General features: G+C 32.3%; 1 protein-coding gene across 19 annotated transcripts in view; it reads right to left on the minus strand.

Moving 5' to 3' along the window:
• Positions 1-25,382, minus strand: part of LOC126881576 (titin) — a 405,229-nt gene that overhangs the window by 184,808 nt on the left and 195,039 nt on the right. Inside the window, exon 1 of one of the 19 annotated variants that reach the window (XM_050645911.1) lies at positions 16,619-16,670. The exons of the other annotated variants lie outside the window; for them this stretch is intronic. Within the exon in view, the coding sequence (XP_050501868.1) occupies positions 16,619-16,655 (37 nt within the window). The 5' untranslated portion in view covers positions 16,656-16,670. Of the gene's footprint in view, positions 1-16,618; positions 16,671-25,382 lie in introns of those variants that run through there. 19 annotated transcript variants of the gene reach the window in all.

The raw sequence follows: 25,382 nt of genomic DNA on the forward strand, positions 1-25,382 counted from the left end.
AAGAGTTTCAAATGAAGATAAGATATAACTTCTTGCATTACATCGGGCGACATTCCAGACTGGAATGTTCAAAACTATCCCTGCCACACGCAAGCTGATGAACGGTGCCTAAAGTTGGCCACGGATGCATCGTCTAAGCTAATGTATGTGGGCCCCAATCAAGAGATGGATTCATCAGGACAACACTTAAATTAAGGTCCATGCTGCAAGGTTTTACCAAGAAATCACAATAGAAAGTTGGCGTTTAAGAGCTGGACACAAACAGATGAAAGAAAAAGAAATGTACATAATATATGTAAATAATGTAAAAAACACACACTAATTGGTTGGCTGGAGAGAAGGGTGCGTGTGGAGCTAGAATTGCAACCACCCCTCATTTTAAGTTCTGGGTTGTTCAAATATTGTCATACAATATCTAACCACGCGAAGAGCTTCACAATGTAACAGAAAAAAGAGATAACTAAATGTTTTTAATTTATCAAAATCATCAAAAATTTCAAATTTTTATCGATTTTGATTGACCTTACGGAATCGGAATATGTTCGTTAAATGCGTAAACTATTTTATTTATTACTCAACCATGCAAACTGTAAATAAATTTTATTATAGCGATAAATAAAACGTACACGAAAGATAAATAAAAATTTTTGAAAAAAAGGTAAAATTTCATTTTTTTTCATAATCTTTAGGTCCGTTGCGGGATCGGAAGATAAAGTCCGATTTGAATAGTTTGTTTTTTGTTTTTCTTGTAATTACCAATCGCAACTTTTCCGCACTATAGCGACACCGAATTATTAACTTGACTTTTTTTGCACCACCCTACTGAACAAATCAACGAACAGAGAGGAATTTGAAATTTTAAGAGGGGTGCGACAGGGGTGTATTTTGTCTCCTGTGCTGTTCAACCTCTATGTGGAGAATGTTTTTGCAGAGGCACTTGAAGGCACTGCCTGTGGTATAAAGGTCAGCGGGTACCGGTACCCGATAAATAACATTCCTTACGCCGACGACACCGCGATAATCACAGATAACGAATATTATATGCAGTTTATGCTAAATAAAATAAATACCACGGGAAAAACATATATGGCTTGAATATAAATGCTGGAAAACCCAAATGCATGGCAATAAAAAAAGGCGCACTTTTCACAGTACTACTGCTGAACTGCAAGTAGATAATCCTCCAACCGAGCAAGTGAAAACATTCAAATACTTGGAATGATGGTGAATGACCAATGGGATCCACAAGAAGAAATAAAATGCCGTACTGAACAAGCAAGACAAGCTTTTATTAAATTTAAACCGCTACTTTGTAACCGCAATCTTTCCTTCAATCTCCGTTACAGAATTGTTGTGCTATGAATGGTCTATATTGTTATAAGAAATGGAGACATGGACGTTTAAAATATTTTTCATTAATAAGTTGGAGGCCTTCGAAATGTGGACCTTGCAAAGAATGTTGCGCATACCATGGACACACAGTGTGAGAAACGTCTCACCCAACTTAAGAAGAGCAAATACTGAGGGAGATTGCTCAATTTGATTAAGGCTCGAAAAATTGGATACTTGGACTTGGATCATATTCTGAGAGGGGAAAATACGCAATCACTCAACTAATCATCCAAGGAAAGATTGAGGGTAAGAGAGGAGTAGGTAACAAACAAATGTCGTGGCTGCGAAATATAAAGAACTGGACAGGCATGACTAACACTGGCGAACTTTTGCATGCCGATACAAAGACAGACGTTAAGATAATTCGCCAACGCACCATAGGTGCACAGCACCATAAGAAGTTAGATTTTTGATTTGGTGTGTCCTTTGTCAATAATAATTGATTTAACTCTATGAGCATTTCGATAATCATTTTTAATTTTGACCATTTCGGACATTGTACCTATAGTTTGGGGATACAATGCTAGAAGTGGACAATATTTTCCGTTCAATGCTAGGATTGTACAATCCCCCCAAACCCCCGAAAAATTCAATTATGTATTATTTAAAATATGTATTAGAATAAACTATAATTATGTAAATAAATTACGGTTCAAATTTAAGATATCAAGTCTTAAATGAAAGCATATTTCACAAATTAAAAAAAAAGTCAAAATTTGTATAGAAACGCGAATTTTGAAGCAGCTTAAGAAGTTTTATTTTGTATGCAAAATGCGAGACTTTGTCAATATTTTAATAATGATACCGTTATTTTAATTTAAACGTAATATATTTTTTGACAATAGCATTTAGAAGGTTTCGAAAAAGAATGAAAAATTATACTTTCAGTTCTTTTCTTTTGTTTCTTGATGATGTTGATGGATTGCGTCTTTCCTACGTCTAATTTTAAACAAGTACAAATTGCAATGCCAGTTTAATTTAAGAAACACATTAGGAACAGTAGACACAGTGACCGAAAAAAAAATTCGAGCAATTTGGATAATGAACTGAAGTTAAAAAGTATACACAAATTAGTAGAATAATTATACTGTTACTCCAGAGAAATAAGTTTTTCCCAGGGAATTTCAATAGCCAGGTATTTGTCGAGTTTTTCCGATAATTATTCCTATTGCTCACTAGTCGTTATTCCTATGTCCACTAGTCGTTTGACGTTAGACCACTTCGTTTTCTTTCTTTTCCTAGTAATTTTGTTATTTTCTGATGTGTCTATTTCTAGGAGTATGGGGTTGTGGTCTCCTGATCCTTTGATTAAGGTTCGGATCTCTGTTTGTAGTGTTAAGTGTTAGTGTTAAAATGAAGCTGAAATGAAGATTAGTTGGGCTACGGAAAGAGGGATCTAAAAATTCAAGCGTTTAAATGTGAATGAACTTCAAAATACTGTAAGTTTCTGTATCTCCTTCTGTATGTACTTTTTGCGTACATTACAAATATGTAATGTTTTAATAATACTAAGTAATAGTGCAGTAACTGAAGGTTTTCACCTCCGATTTCGTTGAACCTTCATGGATTGTCATGAAAATTTTGTTGAGTAGTTAGGGGATACCTCAAGGAACAAAGGTGACATGATGCCACCTCTTCCCGGGGGTGAAAATTATGTTATTAAAAATGATACCACTAATCGATAGAGGGATAAATTATAAGCAAAATTTGTTATAGAAAGTTATTAATATAAATCAATACTTTTTGAGTATTTACTCAAAATTTTGAGTATTTAGTATTTACTTTACAAAGATCAAAGATTTTATTTTTTCGTAAAAAAATGCATGTTTAAAGCTGTTTTTCACGTATAACTCAAAAACTGTAAGCTTTTACAAAAAAGTTAATGTTACCAAAATTGAAGATAATAAAAAATTTAATACGCTCCTCACTTGAAGAACTAAACTATTGTTAATTCAAAGTGGGTTGAGGGTAATTGAATGTATATTTTTTTCAACGAGTACTCAAATCTAAGTATTCAATGTTAAATAACGGGAAAACTATGCATTTTATAAAATATACCTGCTAAACACTTGTGAAAGTACTTCAGAATACCTATCAAATGAGCTCCAGAAGAAGTTAATAGCATTAAAATTACGCAAGTTATGATGAAAATAAGAGAACCCTTTCGAATTTTTTAGGAAAAATAAATCACGCCATTTCCACAAAAATTAAAATTTATAGTAGTCCGTCGGTACTATAATTTCTTTATATTAGTATAAGTAATGATTTCAACAATTTTGACCAGTTGTTTAGAATGCATATTTTTGAAAAAATAGGTATAATTTTCTTTTGATAATAACTCCCAAAAATATAAAATATACGTAAAAAATAACATATAACCAAATTTTAGTTTTTTCTGTATTGAATATTGTACCAGTTTTACTATTTCTGTAGGGTAAAAAATAACCGAGATAGAAACGTTTAAAGCTTAAATTTTGCTGCGAGAACCATGTAACCGGAACCATTTTAACCTTTTTTTTTTAAAGTAAAGGGTTTTAAAGATTACGTTCAACGCGGTTTAATAGCCCCTGGAGTTAGCTTTCAAATGGTTTTCAGGTGAACCTGATATCGTAAAAATTAACGGAGCTATTAAAAAAAAAAACAATAATTTTTGGAAAAATTTTTAAAAGATCAATTTTGAAAGATTTTTGAACATAAATTTTAATGCAATCAACTTGTTCGTGGGCTCAGTTGATGTATTATATTTCTAAGTATTTTGAAAAATGTTTAATAAGTTTATGTTATAAAATGCATAATTTTCCCGTTATTTAAGCTTGAATATGTACTTAGATTTGGGTACTCGCCGAAAAAAATATACATCCAATTACCTATAACCGTTCTATAACTTACTTTAGGTTAACACTAAAAGGTTTTTCTAGTAAGAAGTATATTTCATTTTTTATTAGCTTCAATTTTGGCAAAACTTTTTTGTGAAAACTTATAGTTTTTGAGTTATTTATCAAAAATCGATTAAAAACATGGATTTTTCTAAAGAAAAATTAAAATCTTTGATCTTTAATAACTCAAAAAGTTTTGATTTATTTTAATAACTTTATATAACAAATTTTGCTTAGAATTTGTCCCTCTATGAAAGTATGGGGTTATGTTTAAGAAAATAATTTTCACCCCCGAGAGGGGGTGGCATCCACCCCCAGGATAAAAGCGCAAGTTGGCACCATATCACCTTTGTTCCTTGAGACATCATCTAACCACTCACCAATTTTCATGCAAATCGATGGAGGTTCAACGAAATCGGAGGTAATAGCTCATATCCACATACAGTGACTGCACTATAATAATAAACAAGCAATGCAATTTTTTAAAACAGTTTTTTCCCAAAAGAATCAAATTTGTTATTGTCTTCTATTTGATTTTCTACTGGATAATAAAATTTAAGTCCTTATCTTTAAAATGAGGCCATTACTTACTATTTTTAATTATTATAAACAAATTAGCTGCGAATTAAAAAAAGAATTCTTACTTTTTATCTAATCGTCCCAGAATAACTTTTTATTTCGTTCAAATTTGTGAAAAAATTATCGGCTTTTGAAAAGTCTAAATATATTTTGTCTAACTGTAAAAACAGTAACAGTAACAGTTTAAAGGTTATTCTAATTGTTTATAAGTTAAAAATAACAGTAAATTTACAAAACAATTTTTGGTTATAAATATACTTTTTTGTTATGTTTATTAAGGTGATACAGTAGCGATCAACAGGTAGCCAAAACGCGTTCCAAGATTGCGGCTATAATTTTGAATATTTTTTCGAGATATTTGGCACACGTATTCGCAATATAATAAAGAATGGCGGTACAGAGCCCAATTTGAAAAATATATTAATATGTGGAAATTACTCTGTAATTAAATACAATATTAAAAAAACGAGCCTGTACCGCCTAAGAAGAACAAAAAAATACAATTCCTTCAAATAAACTTTTTTATCCGATGCCTAAATTTTGTGTCATTTTGGAACTACTAAAATTTTTTATTTCATTAGTAGTTCCAAAATGACACAAAATCTAGGCATCGGATAAAAAAGTTTATTTGAAGAAAGTGTATTTTTTTGTTCTTCTTAATGGCGGTACAGGCTCGTTTTTTTAATATTGTATTTAATTACAGAGTAATTTCCACATATAAATATATTCTTCAAATTGGGCTCTGTACCGCCATTCTTTATTATATTACGAATACGTGTGCCAAATATCTCGAAAAAATATTCAAAATTATAGCCGCAATCTTGGAACGCGTTTTGGCTACCTGTTGATCGCTACTGTTTCCTCTTAAGAGGAAACAGTAGCGATCAACAGGTAGCAAAAACGCGTTCCAAGATTGTGGCTGTAATTTTGAATATTTTTTCGAGATATTTGGCACACGTTTTCGTAACATAATAAAGAATGGCGGTACAGAGCCCAATTTGAAAAATATATTAATATGTGGAAATTACTCCGTAATTAAATACAATATTAAAAAAACGAGCCTGTACCGCCATTAAGAAGAATAAAAAAAATACACTTTCTTCAAATAACTTTTTTATCCGATGCCTAGATTTTGTGTCATTTTGGAAGTACTAAAATTTTTGATTTCATTAGTAGTTCCAAAATGACACAAAATCTAGGCATCGGATAAAAAAGTTTATTTGAAGAAAATGTATTTTTTTGTTCTTCTTAATGGCGGTACAGGCTCGTTTTTTTAATATTGTATTTAATTACAGAGTAATTTACACATAATAATATATTTTTCAAATTGGGCTCTGTACCGCCATTCTTTATTATATTACGAATACGTGTGCCGAATATCTCGAAAAAATATTCAAAATTACAGCCGCAATCTTGGAACGCGTTTTCGCTACTGTTTCACCTTAAAAGAAATCTTTCGTAAGGTACCCGCAGAATTATTGTATTTTTATTCTTTTACATCTTATGTTATTCCAAAAAAAAACAACCTCCGGGATCAAGAATTTAAAATTTTTTAAACTAACTGTAACTGAGGGGTCAAGCTGAAATTTTAAGGGTTTGATAAGAACTACAAGGCCCCCCTTTGTATTAACGATTTTGCCAATGTTTTCAGTTTTTGAAGTAACCAACTAAGTATAGTATATGGCTTAACCGTGTCCAGACATCTCGTAACGCGACAATTCGTAACCGGACAATTGGTAACGGACAACTCGTAACGGTGACAGTTCGTAACAGCGACACTTCGTAACGGCGACAGTTCGTAACTATACAAATTCGTAACGGACAATTCGTAACGTCAAAATTGAACTATTCTGTTTATTTTTGTTAACGTGGAAACTGTTTTATGTTTAGAATAGAATAGAATAGAATTTATTTCATCAAATATACAAAATTTCTTTTGTTTTTGACAAGTCAAAAGAGTACGTACCTACATTATAAAATTTTGACAAAATTTAAAAGATAAATATTATAAATTATAATGAACAGATATACAAACAGGTACTAACAAAAAATTTAACACACTATGTAAAAACGTGAAGACATGAAATAAACTTAAAAACATGAAATATCGTCATAATCGGCAAAAAAACCCTGACCAAACTAGTGTACTTATTATAATGTATTATAAGCGGTACCTAAGTACTCTGTCTTTGTGTAAAAACAATGTTTTAAAAAGTGTGATTTTATTTTATTTTTAAACGACTGTAAATGAAGACTTTTTACTTCATCTGGCAAAAAATTGTACAAACTAACATCAGTTGAGTTTTTTATACTTTTCGTCAACCTAAAACGTTGTGCTCTAATAGCATTACTCGATCTTGTATGGTGATCATGGAAGTTGGAGTTTATGTTAAACTTACTTTTGTTGGAATGAATTTCAATCAGCGTCTCATATATATAGAGTGAAGGTAGTGACATAATACCTAACTTCTGAAATAAAGGTTTACAGTGTTCCCTATACTCTGCTCCAGCAAGTATCCTCACTACTTTCTTTTGTAACTTAAAAATTCTGTCTGCGTGACAAGAGCCACCCCAAACAGTTATTCCGTACTTTAAATGGCTATGGAACAGTGCAAAGTAGATCATTTTAAGGGTACTTTTAGGGATCATAAAAACTAAGTTGCGTATCAAAAATATAGTTGTAGCAAGTTTAGAACTTAAGTAGTCTGTATGAGCACTCCAGTCTAAATTATCATCTAGGAAAATTCCTAAGAGTTTAACACTATTTCCTAAGACATACTTCCGGTCAGAACTAAACATCAAATTCTGATTTTTGTCTTCATTTAGCTTCAGACCATTATGCAAAAACCAGTTTTTTGCTTTCTGAGTATCACTATCTATTTTAATTTTCAAATTATGATGATTAATGTCAGTATTTATGAGAGTGGTATCATCTGCAAAGCACACACATTTTATGGGAAAAGTGTATAGACCAGGGCGCATCTGTAAAAATATTAGTACATTTGGACGTTGAGAGGTGACTCAAATTTTTTTGCAGAAATTGCTTGAAAATAAATCAAATAATAATATTTGAGTTATCCTTCCTCTCAAAAAGGTCCGGAACATTGTTTAAATAATCAAAATGTAAAAAAATTAAGGAAAAATTCGATTTTTTTCTTGGTTTTTTGATTATAACTTTAAAAGTATTCATTTCCGAGAAAAGTTGTACTAATATAAAAGTTGCGTAATTAAATTTCCTACAATACAGAATTGGTTAAAAATTTAAAAAATAGTCACCCTTGTTGCAAAATAGCAATAATTGTGAAAAAAAACATACAAAAACAAGTATTCGTATTTTACGTTTTTCAACCATTTATGCTACACTCAGGACCTTCATATTTCACCGTGAAAAACTTCATGATACAGTAAAACAATACTGTAAATTTCATTACGATCGGTTTAATAGATTTTGCAAAATAAATTTTGCAATCCAGCTTTCGTAAAAAAAATTCATTTTTTCAAAATGTTACAGGACTGAAAATAAAGCAGAGAGCAAGTTGAAATTTTTTTTGCGTTTAGAAGTGTACTGTACCTTTCATTCGCAATTTTGCAAAATTAAAATCGATTAACACCACGGCGTCAGGATTTTTTTTAAATAAACATTAATTATTGGTGCTACGCGCAGGACAGCGGATAGTTTGCTCTGATTGGGCATTCCAATGACCTTTGATAATGATTGATACATTTTAATTTTTATTACATTTCGATATAAATAAATAAATTTGTTATTGCAAAGTAAAAACACATACTCTATCCTTTGAAATAACACTTTTATTAGCCAAAACTTTCTTTGTTCGTATATTTTAACTTAAATAATAAAAGTTTATTATTTTTAAACATATGCAATTGTTTAAACAATATTTCACAAACAATAATAAAATTAGTTTGATTTTTGTGGAATTAAAATATTAAAATACAACAAAATATAGAGTAAGAAAATAATATATTAGATAAAGATTGGAAGAAATTTTGGTGGAAATCAATTTGTGTGAATCGAACACCGCTGTCCTGCGCGTAGCACCAAAAATTATTGTTTATTTCAAAAAATTTCTGACGCCGTGGTAATTAATCGATTTTAATTTTGAAAATTGCAAATGAGAGGTACAGTACACTTCTATAAGCAAAAAAAATTTCAACTTGCTATCTGCTTTATTTTCAGTCCTGTAACATTTTGAAAAAATGAATTTTTTTTTGCTAAAGCTGGATTGCAAAATTTATTTTGCAAAATATATTAAACCGATCTTAAAGAAATTTGCAGTATTGTTTTACTGTATCATAAAGTTTTTCTGGGTGAAATATGAAGGTCCTAAGTGTAGCATAAATGGTTGAAAAACGTAAAATGCGAATACTTGTTTTTGTATGGTTTTTTTCGCAATTATTGCTATTTTGCAACTAGGGTGACTGTTTTTTAAATTCTTAACCAATTCTATATTGTAGTAAATTTAAATACGCAACTTTTATGTTAGTACAACTTTTCTCGGAAATGAATACTTTTAAAGTTATAATCAAAAAACGAAGAAAAAAATCGAATTTTTCCTTCAATTTTTGACATTTTGATTATTTAAACAATGTTCCGGACCTTTTTGAGAGGGAGGATAACTCAAATATTATTATTTGATTTGTTTTCAAGCAATTTCTGCAAAAAAATTTGAGTCACCTCTCAACGTCCATCTCAAAACAGATGCGCCCTGGACTAGTAGTGAAATAGATCGTTCAGATAAATAAGAAACAAAGTGGGTCCTAGTATTGAACCTTAAGGAACCCCGTATTCGACCGTGTTCAAATCAGAATAGCTATTATTAAGAAAAACTGCCTGTTTTCTATTTGTTAAATAAGATCTAAATAGATTGAGAGTGGTTCCCCTTATACCATATTTATGCATTTTTTCCAACATTAATTTATGCGAAACACAGTCAAAAGCTTTGGATAAATCACACAATGTCAAAGACACGAAATGACCTTCCTCCATGCCGTCGACTATATCTCTCGCAATTTTCTGTATAGCTTGTGTAGTGCTGCACTTTTTTCTAAAGCCATATTGGTTACAGTGAAGTATTTTGTGTTTATCTAGATATTCTATCAAACGAGTATTAAGAATGCTTTCAAAAATTTTACCGAAAATGGGAATGATAGAGATGGGACGGTAATTTCCAATTTCATCTAAAGACCCTTTTTTGAATAGTGGCAACACTTTTGTTACTTTTAGTACATCAGGGAAAATCCCCTCAGTAAGGCAATTATTATAAAGTAAAACTAATTTGTCAATAACAATATCAATAGTTTCGACAATTATTTTTTTGTTTAAAAAATAAAAATCTGTACAATGTGAATTTTTCAAGCCACGCAAAACATTTCTGATTTCAATATCAGTAACAGGTAGTAAAAATAAAGAGTGGCAAGGAGAATGTACATCTTTCAAAATATCTATAGCTACATTTTCATTTGTAGAACTGAAATAACCTCTAATATTTTTAGCTACTGAAGTAAAGTAATTATTGAAATCGTTTGATGAGATCGTACTAGGACTAACTTTTTTATTTTGACCTTTATTTCTGTGATAGTTTATAACTTTCCAACTGTCACGAGATATATTTTCAGAATTTGAAAAGAAATACCCATAAGCTAGTTTTTTCTTTAATGATATTGTTGATCTATAATGCTTCTTAAACTTATTATATTCACTATAATTTTTTGTAACGTCAGCAATTACCTTGACTGTGGAAAGATTTTCTCGCATAAGTTTTAATTCATCATCAAACTAAGAAATTGGAGCTTTATTCTGACTTCGCATTTTTTTTAATGGAAAATTGATTTCAGTTAACTTTTGATACATTTCAGTAATAAATTGAGCTAATTCTGTTGCTGTTTTGAGAGAAATAGCTAAAGACCAATCAACGTTATTTAACGAATGTTTCAACTTCAGTATGCCATTACTCGTTATACGTCTTGTGTATGTAATTGCACTATGATTTTTTTCAGATTTTATTTTTCAGTTAATAAATTGAGCAAGATGATCAGAGATACATGGGTCCACAATTCCACAACCAACTATCCCACTGTTTATGTTTGTTAAGATGTTATCTAAACAAGTTGCTGATCTAGTTGTTATTCTAGTATATTCATTAATATTTATTGTTAAGCCAAAAGTAGAAATTAGATCACGGAAAATTCTGAGTTCATTAGAAGATTTTTTAAAATCAATGTTGAAATCCCCAATTATTATTATTTCCAAAAAATTAGCAGAGCAAAACACCAATAACTTTTCAAAAAGGTCTAGAAATATTTTAAAATTCCCATTTCCGGTTCTATACACTGTTACTAGAATAGTTTTAATATCTGTAATTTCTAATGCACAAAATTCACCCTCATATTCACATGATATATGATTCAAACAAACTGGTCGTGTAGAAAATTTATTATCGCTAAAAATTGCAACACCTCCATGTTCTCTTACCTTCCGACAGAAAAAAGTTGACAAAAAGTACCCATCAAACTTTAATGTTGTTAATTCGTTTTCTCTGAGCCAATGTTCAGAGAAACATAATATATTGTATCTTTTATTTTTCAAAAAAACATTAAGCTGATCTATTTTGTTTATTAAACTTTGGGTGTTTACATGAAAAATACTAACTAGACTAACTTGGTCAGAGTTTGCTAACGAATTTTGTTTATTATAAAATGGTACAGAGTTTTTTAAAATAACACTTTCACTATTGTCTTTTCCTGTTAAAGTATCTACCTTGGTTAGGAGGTTTATTGACGGAATATTTTCTGCGAAAAAAATATTCACTCACCTCGATTCCCTTTGGCCATGTCTGTGGTTGAAAAAGAATATCCTTCAATTCTGCATCTGCCGTAATCCTGAAAGAATTGGATCCATTTACCTTATTCTCGTATAAAGTGCACGAGAACTCATGCCCGGGAAACTTTGTTTGTAGGTATGTTTCCAATTTTTGTGTACTATAAGATTGTTTATACTTTGCTGCATAAATCCACACCTTGTCTCTTGTTGCAAGCTCCTCACTCTCGCTGTTATTGCCCACAACTTTTGCATCGGATCGAGTTTTGTTTTGGTTTTGGCCAAGACTGTGGATATCATTCATTTTCAAACTTTGTTGAGCCTGCGTTAGGGCGCTTGAGAATTGCTGGTTTGTAATTGTTATATTCTCACGTGTTTCGTGTATGCCCTTGGTTTTCTTTCCTTCAGCTTTAGCGACGGAATTTGGAGGATGACCGGCAACACCGCTTTGTTTGTTTGTATTTGGCACATGGTTAACCTGCAAATTTGCTGGGTTTTGTAGCAAAGTTATAATATAATCTTGATTACTAATCGTTCGTTCAAGTTCTTTGATAATACGTGTTGAAGCTTCAAGTTGGATGTTTGCGACTTTGAGGTCATATTTTAATGTTAAGTGACTTACCGCATGGGCGTGGTCAGTTGAACTATTATGAGATATTTCAGTAGTTACATCAGGAAACTTGGTATTTTCATCACTTTCCACATACTTAACCACTTTATCACTTGATTTTATGTCCAAAGGCACTTTCTTTTCAATTATTATCCTTATTAGATCACTTTTATTCAATTTGTTCAATTCTTTCTTAACTTCCTCGATCTCCGCCATCCCAGTACCGGGATAAACATATATGTATTCTTCTTCTTCAAGTGCCGTCTCCTAATCGGAGGTTGGATATCATCATCACTATCTTTACTCTATCCACCGCTGCTCTAAAGAGTTCTACAGAACTGCATCTAAACCAGTCCCTTAAATTCTTTAACCATGACACTCTCCTTCTTCCTATACTCCTTCCGCCTCTTATCTTTCGCTGTATTATCAGTCTTAGCATTTCATATCGCGGTCCCCTCATTACGTGTCCCAGATATTGTAACTTATATTAAGAGTCTTTAAACACAACAAATATTTAAATACATACATAACAACCTTTAAAGTATATTTTTAAAAGTTTATCCCTCTTATTGTTCCTTAAATTTGCATTTACCTAGACAAAGGAATAATGATGTGAAATCTTTAAGCCGACAACCGTCTCTAGACATTCCCAACTTTCTAAGTCAACATTTTGTAAAGGAAAGATTTCATTTATAACGGTAATAACAGTTAGTTTCCACGTTAACAAAAATAAACAGAAAAATTCAATTTGGACGTTACGAATTGTCCGTTACAAATTTGTATAGAACTGTAGCCGTTACGAAGTGTCGCTGTTACGAATTGTCCGTTACCATTTGTCCGGTTAAGAACTGTCGCATTACGAGGTATCATGGAACCGGCTTAACACCCCATGTGGGGTTTCGCCGCTTTCGCTTTCTAGATCCATTTTACGTGGTGGATCAGTCCCTATCGTCATTGGATTTGTTCACTAATATGTTTCCACTTCTTCCGGTCTATTGTCTTCTCTTTCCATTTTGTAATTTCTGCCCTACTTAGGTCCTCCTCTACTTCAGTTAACCATTTCGATCTGGGTGGACCACGTCTTCTTTTTCCTCTTGGTTGCCATAATAGCGTAGCTTTTGATACTGATTCTGGCCCTTGTCTCCATATATGACCCAGGCATTTGATTCTTTGTACTTTTAGTTTCTTTACTATATCTTCTCCATTTAATTCCTCGGTGGTAACACATTTGGTGGGATTTTACTTTGATCTCCACGGATTGTTGAGAAAAAGTTTTTGAATGTTTAGTATAAAATATTTAAGGGCAATGGTACTATGAAAAAGAGAGGTTTTCCTCCGATATTAATCGCGGACTTCAAAGGCCGTAGTTCAGAATGTTCAGATTTTATAATGATGTACTTAAGATGAGAATAAAAAAATAATCGGTTGAGAGATAACATTTAATAATAGAGAATAATTTAAAACCTAACTACGACGAAGTGAAAAGAGTCTGTGCAGTATATTTGAAATAGCGAGAGAGTATATCACTTCCTTCAAAACGTAGACATTGAAAACAACTAAAAAAAAACAAGAATTGCACACCGCTAAATTTTGATCGGTACTAAACTTGAAGGTTAAAATTTTTGGTGGTTACTAAATTTAGAAGAAAAAAAACCGAAAACATAAATACGGCTGAAATTCTTATCATCTATTGTTGTTGCCAAAACAAGTATGTATATCATGTATTCAGGGTGTTTGGTAAAGAATGGGTCATAACTTAACCATAGATTCGTGAGTCAAAATAAGTCGATTTAAGCTAACTTACCTTAGTACGAAAGTTGATAACAACCGAAATTCAGGGTGTCAAAGTTAAACTTTTATTTTATTTATTCTTGAATATTTTCTAACAGGCATTGGATAATAACACGAAATTTGGTAAGCGGGGGGTTTATTGGGACAAGAAATCTAAATTTGCCTATGCTAGAGTAAAAAAACTTTCAGCGATTATCCACGTACTGGTGTTATTTACAAATTTGTATAATACACCCCCATATTTTCCCCGGAACCACCAAAAAAAAAGGAGAATTAATAAATAAAATAATCAAATAATTGATTTTGGGCCACCACTGTGTCGCAGGGTTTCTTCTTAATTTTCATTACAGTTAGGGAAAAATATTTTTTTTTAAAAAGATCTTTTTTTAAAAATTTGTCAACTTTGGGGCCCCACCCCCGCTAAGCGGTGTGTGATAGACATATGCTGTCGGGAAATAAATATTAATAAATATTGTCCTCTTCATTTTACTAATAAGTAAATTTTTTGTAAAACGTACAGGAAGGGCTACGTTTTGCAAAAACCACAAATTACCCCCTTTAAAGGGATGAAAAGGGGAGTTCCGGGGCGAAATTTTTTAAGAAAAAGTTAGTTTCATAATAAGCACCCCTTGATATACCAGAAAAAAAATAAAACCGGACTTGTGTCCATTTTGCGAGGTTCAACCTCCGTTTCCTACACTACAAGGGATCATTTTTGGTGGCGGATGTAGATTTCTCATCCCAAAAACCCCCTCTTACCAAATTTCGTGTTGTTATCCCATGCCTGTCAGGAAATATTCAAGAATAAATAAAATAAAAGTTTAAATTTGACACCCTGTATTTAGATTATTATCAACTTTCGTACTAAGGTAAGTTAGCTTAAATCGACCTATTTTAAGCTCAGGAATCTAAGGTTAAGCTATGGTCCATTCTTTACCAAACATCCTGTATATATGTTATTAAAATAAACTAATTTATAAGGGATGTTCGATGTCACTTAGTACAGTTACTTAAAAATTCATAGAAATAATTTGGCACGTTTCAATCGAAAATAATGGAAGAAAAGTTACACAAAAATGTTTAAATATCAGTGGTGGTGTTGACTCACCAATAGTCTCTGAAATTTCATTTAAATACCTACTATGTATTATCAGCGTTAGAGTTAGTTTTTTGTTCACTAATACTACTATAAATAAACTTTATATAATGTTCTTATATTAGTCACCTTTATATACCACGAATTCACAAAATATTGCAAACATGAGTCTTCAAGAACTCTATTTTCCGCAGTCTACAAAACACACCACAAAATTACCACAGACTCCTAGAACCATGTCTCTTATGAACAATCGCGAGTGAAAACAAGAGGATGTTATGACTTCTAGAACAAAGTTCATATCGCAATTATATTAATCGTATCGACAAAATCTTATCTACGGTCCATTCACACTTTATTTTCAGACTTGCGATGATTAAAATACGTGTAATTTGATTTCCCAGAGACACGAGTTCTCTCCAAATTAGACTCCGACACAAGAGGTATACAATGGACTTTAACCACACGCCTAAGCGATCTAGAATAAGCCGATGATATCCCTCTTAGGACAAAGTTTCCAAGATGCGGCTGGCCAATTAGAAACACTTTTCACTGAAGCTAATAAAATATTTCAAAAATGAATAACCATTTTCTAATAAAATAGGTTTGAAAATCAATATTAAAGCTACGATTCCGACAACGGCTGCAGACGGCAAATGCAGTTACAGTTGTTACCATGACATACGTATTTACTTTGCACTATTAACTTGTATAATTAGCAACTGACGTTCTGCCGGACAGCAATTGCAGTTAGATGTCGGAATCAGTCTCATACAAATTAATAGCGTTTTAATAGTGCAAAGTAGTGACGTCTGTCACGGCGACAACTGCAACTGCCGTCTGTGCCTGCAGTCGATGTCGGAATCGTACCTTAATACAACCAAATCCATGATAATAAACAACATACCGTTTACTATCCCTATTCCACGAATATACGACTGTGTTGGATTATTTCGACAACGAATATTTTATGGTGCAAAATATGAAGAACGGAAATAAATTGCAAATTACATTGCTGTTTATTGGAATAATTATTAGAGCCATTTAGTTTCGTACTTCTTATGTTGCACACTGAAATATTCGTTGTAGTGATAATCCAAAACAGTCGTATGTTGGTGGAATGAACCATATTAACAATATGCAGATTTTATATGGAAAATTTTACGTATCTTGGCAATAGAAGTGTCATAACAGAAAGCCGAGGTAAAGACAGAAGGCGGCGAAATTTGTATGAGAATACGAAATAGTTATTTTCCTAAAAAAAAACATTGTTATTTTCCTAACAAGTGCGGAAATATATTACCAGTAAGAGTAATTTGAAATTTCATTTAAGTACCTACTATGTATTATCAAAGTTAAAGTTAGTTTTTTGGGTTTTTTTGTTCACTAATAGTAAAATAAATAAACTTTATCTATATTCCTATATTATTAATCACCTTTATACACCACAAATTCACAAAATATAGCGAACATGTCTTTAAAAACTTTATTTCCCGCACAATTGCAGACCACAAAATGACCACCGACTCATTAAAACATGTTTCTTATGGACAATCACACGAGTAAAAACAAAAGGATGTTTTGACTTCTAAAAAAGTTCATATCGACATTATATTAATCGTATCCGTATCTACAAAATCTTATCTACGGTCCATTCACACTTTATTTTCAGACTTGCGATGATTAAAATACGTGCAAATTTGATTTCTTGGAGACGCGAAAATAACACTTAGTTGTATTTGATAAGGCGCTTTCGAGCGCTGATTTGGTTTTTATTCATAGAAATGCATTTGTTTATATTTTTCCTAAATCATTAATTAGTGTTATTAAATGGTTTGTTTAAAAGTGATTCACCCGTACGATCAAAAAATCAGATACAAAAGATGTACGTATGCACTCAGGTTATGTGCGTCTAAATTTAGTTAAGTTTGATATGCATGGTTGAAAACATTTTTGATGCCTGCTGTAATCAAAGACTTGCACTTAAGATGGACGTCATAATAGATAGACAACTTACTGACTGAACCTATATCATACAGGCAATGGAATAAGATAGGGGGATTCACTAAGCCCTACGCTATTGAATCTAATTATGGATAAAGTTATAAAGAGCGTAAATAAAGGAAGAGGATACAGAATGGAGAACAATGAAATTAAAATTCATTGTTACGCAGAACGAAGAAGATGCAATGTTGATAGCCCAAGATGAAGATAGCCTTCAAAAACTAGTTCACAGATTTAATACAAGTGCAGAAGAACTTAAGATTATTTTAACTCAGAAAATTAGAACAATAATCATAAGTAAAGAACCAATGAGATGCAAACTGGAAGTCGATAGATTAAGAGTCGATTTCTCATACCTGCGGTAATCTATGGTTTAGCTGAACCAGGTTCACCGGTGATCTTCGGATTTGTTTGGAATGCATTTCTCATTGCAGGTTCATGTCAGTGCTCGTTCTACAGCTTTCGAGAAATACCAATAGATGGCAAAAGGTAAAAACTGTCGCCATTTTGAACTACCTTTTTTATGCTGTTTTTGAATAAAGTTAAATTTAAGTATTTTTAGTCAAATAGTCATTTTAATAATTATAAATAAATATTATAAAAACAAAAATAATGTTATCGTTTATCGTTAGGCTTAATATAATAAAATAGGATATATTTATATTATGACAGCGTTTCGTGTTAATACAACGCATGCGTAGTCCATGAAATCATCTGAACTGAGTTCTGAAATCTTTGAACGGCCGAATTCCACCGTTCAAGCATCGTTTAAGTTTAAACTGCCATCGGTTGAACGTGCGAATCGAGAAAGACGATTTTGACTTTAAACTGACGTTTACTAGAAGTTCAGGTTAAACTGGAGTTGAACTCGATATGAGAAATTGGCCCTTAGCATTGAACAAGTAATGGAAATAAAGTAACTAGGAATTACACTGTCCAGCTGTGAAGACGTTGACAAAGAAGTAAATAGTCCATGTAGTGAAACCGCTCCCGTCTGAAAAAATTTCTGATTCGGTTTCTTTGTGGATTCCTATTAAAAAATGTCTATTTTAAACAAATCTGAAGGGTGCCGGGCGGGATTTTTGGGCAGAAATTGTTTAAACAATTTTTTTAAACAAATACAAAAGATCCCGTTTTTTGCTCTGGCACATATTTTTTTAGGTTTTTTGGCTCATTCTAAACAAGAAATCTTGTGATTTTTCTCAAAAATGGATAGTTTTCGAGTTATAGGCGATTTAAAATCTAAAAAATGCTAAAATACGCATTTTTGAGGCTTAAAAACTCATATTTAGAATAGTATTCTTGAGGTTGACAAGTACAGTCCCTGGCCATATTATTATGACCACCTATGAATTTTTACAAAAATCAACTATTCCACTAGGTATATTTTGTTTAAAATGTGATTTTTAAATTTAATTTTGATATGTAATGTTAATGTCATACATTAACTATAATATATTTATTAATAAACAGCAACAAAATATTTGAAAATATTACATATTTATGTTTTTTTAATATTTTGCTGAGTTCCTGACCTTAATCCCATAGAAAATGTTTGGGAGCTTAAATTTCCAATGAAAATGTCACCAACAAAATTGTTTTGATTGAAGAACTAATATATCATTGAGACCACAATGACAAATTGAAGCAAAGTGAATTTAACTGCATTCAAACTATGCCAAGATGGGTACTGGCGGTAATCAAAGTTAAAGGGGCTCAACAAAATATTAAAAAAATATAAATATGTGATATTTTTATTGTTGTTTAGTATTAAATATGTTATATTTAATAATAAACAGCACTAAAACATTTAAAAATATGACATATTTATATATTTTTAATATTTTGCTGAGCCCCGTTAACTTTGATTAACGCCAGTACCCATCTTGGCATAGTTTGAATGCAGTTAAATTCACTTTGCTTCAATTTGTCATTGTGGTCTCAATTATATATTAGTTCTTCAATCAAAACAATTTTGTTGGTGACATTTGCATTGGAAATTTCTGGTTTTAAAAGCTCTAAAACATTTTCTATGGGATTAAGGTCAGGAACTCAGCAAAATATTAAAAATAATATAAATATGTAATATTTTCAAATATTTTGTTGCTGTTTATTATTAAATATATTATAGTTAATGTATGACATTAACATTACATATAAAAAATTAAATTTAAAAATCATATTTTAAACAAAATATACTAGCGGAATAGTTGATTTTTGTAAAAAATCATAGGTGGTCATAATAATATGGCCAGGGACTGTACTTAAATTGTTTAAACATTCATTTTCAAGATTCTGAAGAGTGATCGGGTAACTTCAATTCGGGATCGGGAACTTCAATTTACACCGTTGCTATTTAATTGTTAAATATGCGCGTCAATCCGATTTTTTTGCCGGTGCGTCGCACTCTATTTCAACAATCTCCTATTTTCTTCCGAAAATTATTTTTTTTAGATTCTTTGGGACGTTCTAAATAAATTAAGTTTCTTGTCATTTTTTTCAAAAGTTAATAGTTTTAAAGTGTAAGCGATTTAAAATCAGAAAATGTGTATTTTCGCTTTTTTCGGATTTTAAATCGCTTATAACTTTAAAACTATAAACTTTTGAGAAAAATGACAAGAAACCTATTTTTTTTAGAATGTCCCAAAGAATCGATAAAAAAAATTTCAGAGGAAAATAGGAGTATGTTGAAATAGAGCGTGCCGCACCGGTCAAAAATCGGATGGAGACGCATATTTAACAATTAAATAACAACGATGAATGTTTAAACTATAATATAAGTAAATAAGAAAATCTACGGTTTCGTTTTGATTAAAATCTGTCTTCCTCCATCCCCCGATAGTACTATTTCTAGGTCTACCTGTTGTCAAGGAGGCTCTAAGGAAGACAGATTTTTACCATTCCGACCGTAGATTGTCGATATAAATTAAAATCATTTATATCGCAGTATGGATAGAACGCCCTCTAACGGGGAATAAGCGAAATGAATTTCGACTCAATTCAAGCTTTCTGCTTAACCAAGGTATAACATACCAAAAGGCACCGCCAGGAAAACATTCCACTTTGCGGTTCAGAGAGCCCATATGAAACGAGTCTTTGTACTCTATGCAGAGTATGGCATTAACAAAATAAGAAAATCTACGGTTTCGTTTTGATTAAAATCTGTCTTCCTCCATCCCCCGATAGTACTATTTCTAGGTCTACCTGTTGTCAAGGAGGCTCTAAGGAAGACAGATTTTTACCATTCCGACCGTAGATTGTCGATATAAATTAAAATAATTAATATCGCAGTATGGATAGAATCAAAACGAAACCGTAGATTTTCTTATTTTGTTAATGCCATACTCTGCATAGAGTACAAAGACTCGTTTCGTATGGGCTCTCTGAACCGCAAAGTGGAATGTTTTCCTGGCGGTGCCTTTTGGTATGTTATACCTGGGTTAAGCAGAAAGCTTGAATTGAGTCGAAATTCATTTCGCTTATTCCCCGTTAGAGGGCGTTCTATCCATACTGCGATATAAATTATTTTAATTTATATCGACAATCTACGTTCGGAATGGTAAAAATCTGTCTTCTTTAGAGCCTCCTTGACAACAGGTAGACCTAGAAATAGTACTATCGGGCGATGGAGGAAGACCGATTTTAATCAAAACGAAACCGTAGATTTTCTATTTTGTTAATGCCATACTCTGCATAGAGTACAAAGACTCGTTTCATATGGGCTCTCTGAACCGCAAGGTGGAATGTTTTCCTGGCGGTGCCTTTTGGTATGTTATACCTGGGTTAAGCAGAAAGCTTGAATTGAGTCGAAATTCATTTCGCTTATTCCCCGTTAGAGGGCGTTCTATCCATACTGCGATATAAATTATTTTAATTTATATCGACAATCTACGGTCGGAATGGTAAAAATCTGGGAACATACCCATCAAATATTTAATTAGACCGGACTGTATCGTCGCCCCGTTAGCAAAATTATTCCGATTCGATTTTTTTTTTGCACAAACTTACGCAAAATGAGGTCCTTATGAGAAATCCACAGGGTGCCAGGCGGTGCAGCGGTCGAAAAATTGTTAAAACAAATTCACAAAAATAATTTTTTCATTTCGAACAAATTTTTTAGATCACTTGGGTCATTCTGGGTAAAGACAAGAAGAAGGATACTTCAAAATTGTGATAAACAACCATTTATTAGGAAATTATGAAATGAGACATATGTATTTATAAAAACAAGTCACTTCACAAAAATCTCTCAAATACAAAACTCCGAAACACGCACCCGCCAACAAATCACACAAGCAGTACACTGCAATCAATGCTCAGATTCAGCGACGATCTTTCAGCGATTGCAGTAAAAAGAAGGCGAGCCAGCCGTTGCAGTAAAAACGTAACTTCAATGGACAAAATTTGAAAATCGCGTTACTCTGGGTTCGCCATCCACAAAAAGGTGGGATGTTGTGAGAAAAAATGTTCTCGGGTTAAGTTTAAACCCTCTATGTGTGACAAGATGGTCCAGCAGAATTTATTCAATAAAGCCCCTTAAACTTTATTTAATTAAGATTTGCTATGGTGTTGCAATAGTGTTATTTGTTCCTATCTTGCTTTATTTCAAGCGCCTACCTACCTACCTTCAAAAGAATAAATAAAAAAAAAACATTATCAAATGCTCAGGCGCCAGTAGTTCTTACGGGGGCCCTGCTCGGAATAATTACAGGAAACACGTTGAGAGACCAAATGAAGAGTAACGACATTAGAACAACGTAATGTACAGGATGTGAACGAGTGGACACTAAATATAAAAAAGAATGGAACAATCACAACACTAGAATGGCGGACACAGTAGTCGTTAAAATAGCAAGGGACAAATCACCACGTGGTAGAAGAAGTACCGGCTGACCGCGCAATAGATAGAGTGGCAATCTTCCAGAGGCAACAACCCACCAATAAACAAGCAAAATTACTTATATAAAGGAAAAAGAATAGTGCAACTTCAAAAAAGATGTAACAATATATATATTATTTTAGTTTTAAAAATTCTTCTTTTAGTTTTATTTAGGACCAAATTTTCAGTTTTACAATGTTCTTCTTCTTTTTATGTTGACATGACTGTCATGTGATATTTTTGATATTTTTAAATTATGATCGCTACTGCAATGGACCCATTGAGAAAACTTTTGTAATTGATGAAAATGTCAAGCACATTATGTAAGCTCATTTTCGAGATATTAAGTTAACTAAACAATTCAAAATTATATAAAAAAAATGATACGCCAGCTTATAAAAAATACGTTTGTACTCACGCGTATTTTCACGTGAATAACCAGCCATGATGACAGCAATCAATTTTTTGGCAGTGAAGTTTAAAAATTTACAAAAAAATGACGTTGTCAGGCATTTTTAGGAATGCATTTATATTGAATAATATAAATCACGTGAATATACTGATGTGATCTTGATTATTGATATGAGATAATATTCTTATATGTCATTTAATTTAATCAATGCATTAATCATAATCTAATTAATTTACCAGATCACATATCAATATGTTTTCAATCTCAGGGCGAATTATAAAATTAATTACTTACTCTCGTGGCTTCCAAGTATTTCTCAATGGTTCCTAATCGGGATAGGAAAGAAAAGAGTAAAATAATACACACATATGGGTTACAATTATAATCAAAATATTGTTTATTTTATTTAAATGGCAATCACTGCTTAATATTTGCTATATCTTATTATTCTTAAACATAACATTTACACATGGGAATCTTATTTCCTTTTGGTTTCCAATTGAAAGTTTTTATTAACATTTAACTATTAGGATTTATTAGCAACAATTCTATTTAAGTTTGATGAAGCGTTTCTGATATTATTGATTTTGTTCTTCAATTTTAAATGTGGTATTTAATACGAAAAACCTATACATTCATGTCCAAACAAATGAGACTGACCTTTTTCTGGTGAACTGAGAATGTCTTCACATAAGACCCATTTCCTGCTATCCTTGGCTGCGATCAAAACCTCGTCCTGGCTTCCAGTAATGTTCTCCTTTGAAAACTAGCTCGTATAGCTCCCGTTCCTGCTTCTGTCGTGATGCCGTGTTTCTACCTTTTTCGAAACTTCAATCAGCTACCGGAACACTCTTGGCTCAAGGAGGTTCTTTACTCTCGACCTGGCCTACCACTCGTTCCACGATAGATACTCCACACTCACGGAACTACACCGGCTTTCTCCTTCTCCGTACACTACCGTCTACTACTGGACTTCACTTCTCGACAGCTCAAAACATTCTGATCTATCTTTTCCATTCATTCCCCTACTTTCTAAATATCCCTTCCAGATTCACAAATCAACCTTCCACCACCAACTCTCATTCGCAGTATTCCTCAAAACCAATTTTTAATCTTTCTAAATATGCTTAATGGATTTCCAAAAAAAATAGTTAATTCCCATTCTAAAATTACTTTCTACTATTTACAAAATTTAATGACCTATTATCTACTTCAAATGAGTCTTATTTAGCATAGGCTAATGATCGAACCTTCCGCGAACAACGATAATGAACTATTATCTATTTGAGTCTTATTTAGCATAGGCTAATGATCGAACCTTCCGCGAACAACGATAATGGTACGCGCCATTCACTTTGTTTATTCTCGGCGCATTGTCCCGAGTTTCGTAAGCTTCTTCTAATCACTTCTTAAAATTAAATATAACAATTTGTTGTATACAGGTTGTTCTAAATTTATATGCCCGTGGTTGAGAAAATTGAAAATATTTTATATTAAATTGAATTCTGTTTATAATTATCAAAATTTAATTTTCATATCAAATAGAAATATAACAAATCCCCGCCTTGTATTCGATAAAATTTATCTGCATTTTTAAATAAATTTTCTCGAGGCAAAACCAACTCCCTGTATATTTCCTTACTTTAATCTACGTCTTATACCCCTTCTTCTTGTATTACTCTAATTAGTCCCACCTGTAGAGTAATTGTTTCCTTATTTTCAGTGTCCTCATCCTGTGTTAGAGTGTCGGCTATTATGTTGTCTTTCCCTTTTTCCCATATCAATTTTCTGTCTTTTTTCTCAGATTCTTCACACATGTTTACCGTGCATTCTGCATCCTCGTTTGCATATACCTCCTCTTCAAATACCACTGTTTCAATCATATTCTTTTCACTTTCATTTTTTAGCTTTATTTCTTCTTCTCCTGAGCTCGTCTCTTCTTTTGAGGAATCCCAGGTTTCCTTTGTTTCTGATACTCTCAAATTTTCTTCTTCTGGGCTCAACTCTTCTTTTGAGGAGCCACAGGTTTCATTTTCTTTTATCTTTTTCTGACCTTTTCTCCTTTTTTTTCTTTGTCCTTGCTTCGCTGTCAAATTCATTTCCACTGTTTGTTCTTTACCTGATTCGTCCATATTTTGTTTCTCATGTTCCTTGTCCTGTTCTTTTTCTTTTTCTTCTGTTAGTTTCATCGTATTATTTTTAAAATCTATCACTACATGTTTTTCTGCCAATTCGTCAACTCCTACTATCATGTCATGTGACATGTTTGGCATTATTACACATTGTAGTGCATACATATTCTTACCCAGTCGTACCATTATTCGTATGCCTTCATTTATAGTTGCCAATGTCCGTTTGTTTGCGCCCACTAAATTTACCCTAGGTATTTTGTAAATTAAATTTGTTAAGTTAACTTCTTCTATTAGTTTTCTGTTGACCAATGTTATTTCAGATCCAGTGTCTATCATAATTTTAATTGGTTTCTCGTTGATAAATCCATCCACAAATTTTAAATTAACTCCATTTTTCTTTTCGTTGTTTCCTGCCAATTTAATAAACTCCTTGGGGTGACAAAAGATTCCTGTTTGATTTTTGGTTTTTAGTGAGCGCCGTCGTGAAAAGACGCCGGTTGCTCATCGTTGTTTATATTTTCGTCATAATGTCTCTCTCCGTCATATTCATCTGTCTGGGTATTATTTACTTCTCTTCTATTTTCTCTTGGTCTGTCGGATCTGTTTCGGTTTTCTCGATATCCCTGTTCATTTTGTCTACCATTATTTCTGTTTTCTTGATTTGAGCGTGTGGTGTTTCTATTCTGGTATTCTCGATTTCTGTCCTCATTCCATTGCCTATTTCTTTGTTCATAATTTCCTCTTCCGTTGTCTCTATTTTCGTTTTCCCTTCT

The sequence above is a fragment of the Diabrotica virgifera genome, chromosome 3 (genome assembly GCF_917563875.1).
Source record: "Diabrotica virgifera virgifera chromosome 3, PGI_DIABVI_V3a".
NCBI lineage: Eukaryota > Metazoa > Arthropoda > Insecta > Coleoptera > Chrysomelidae > Diabrotica > Diabrotica virgifera.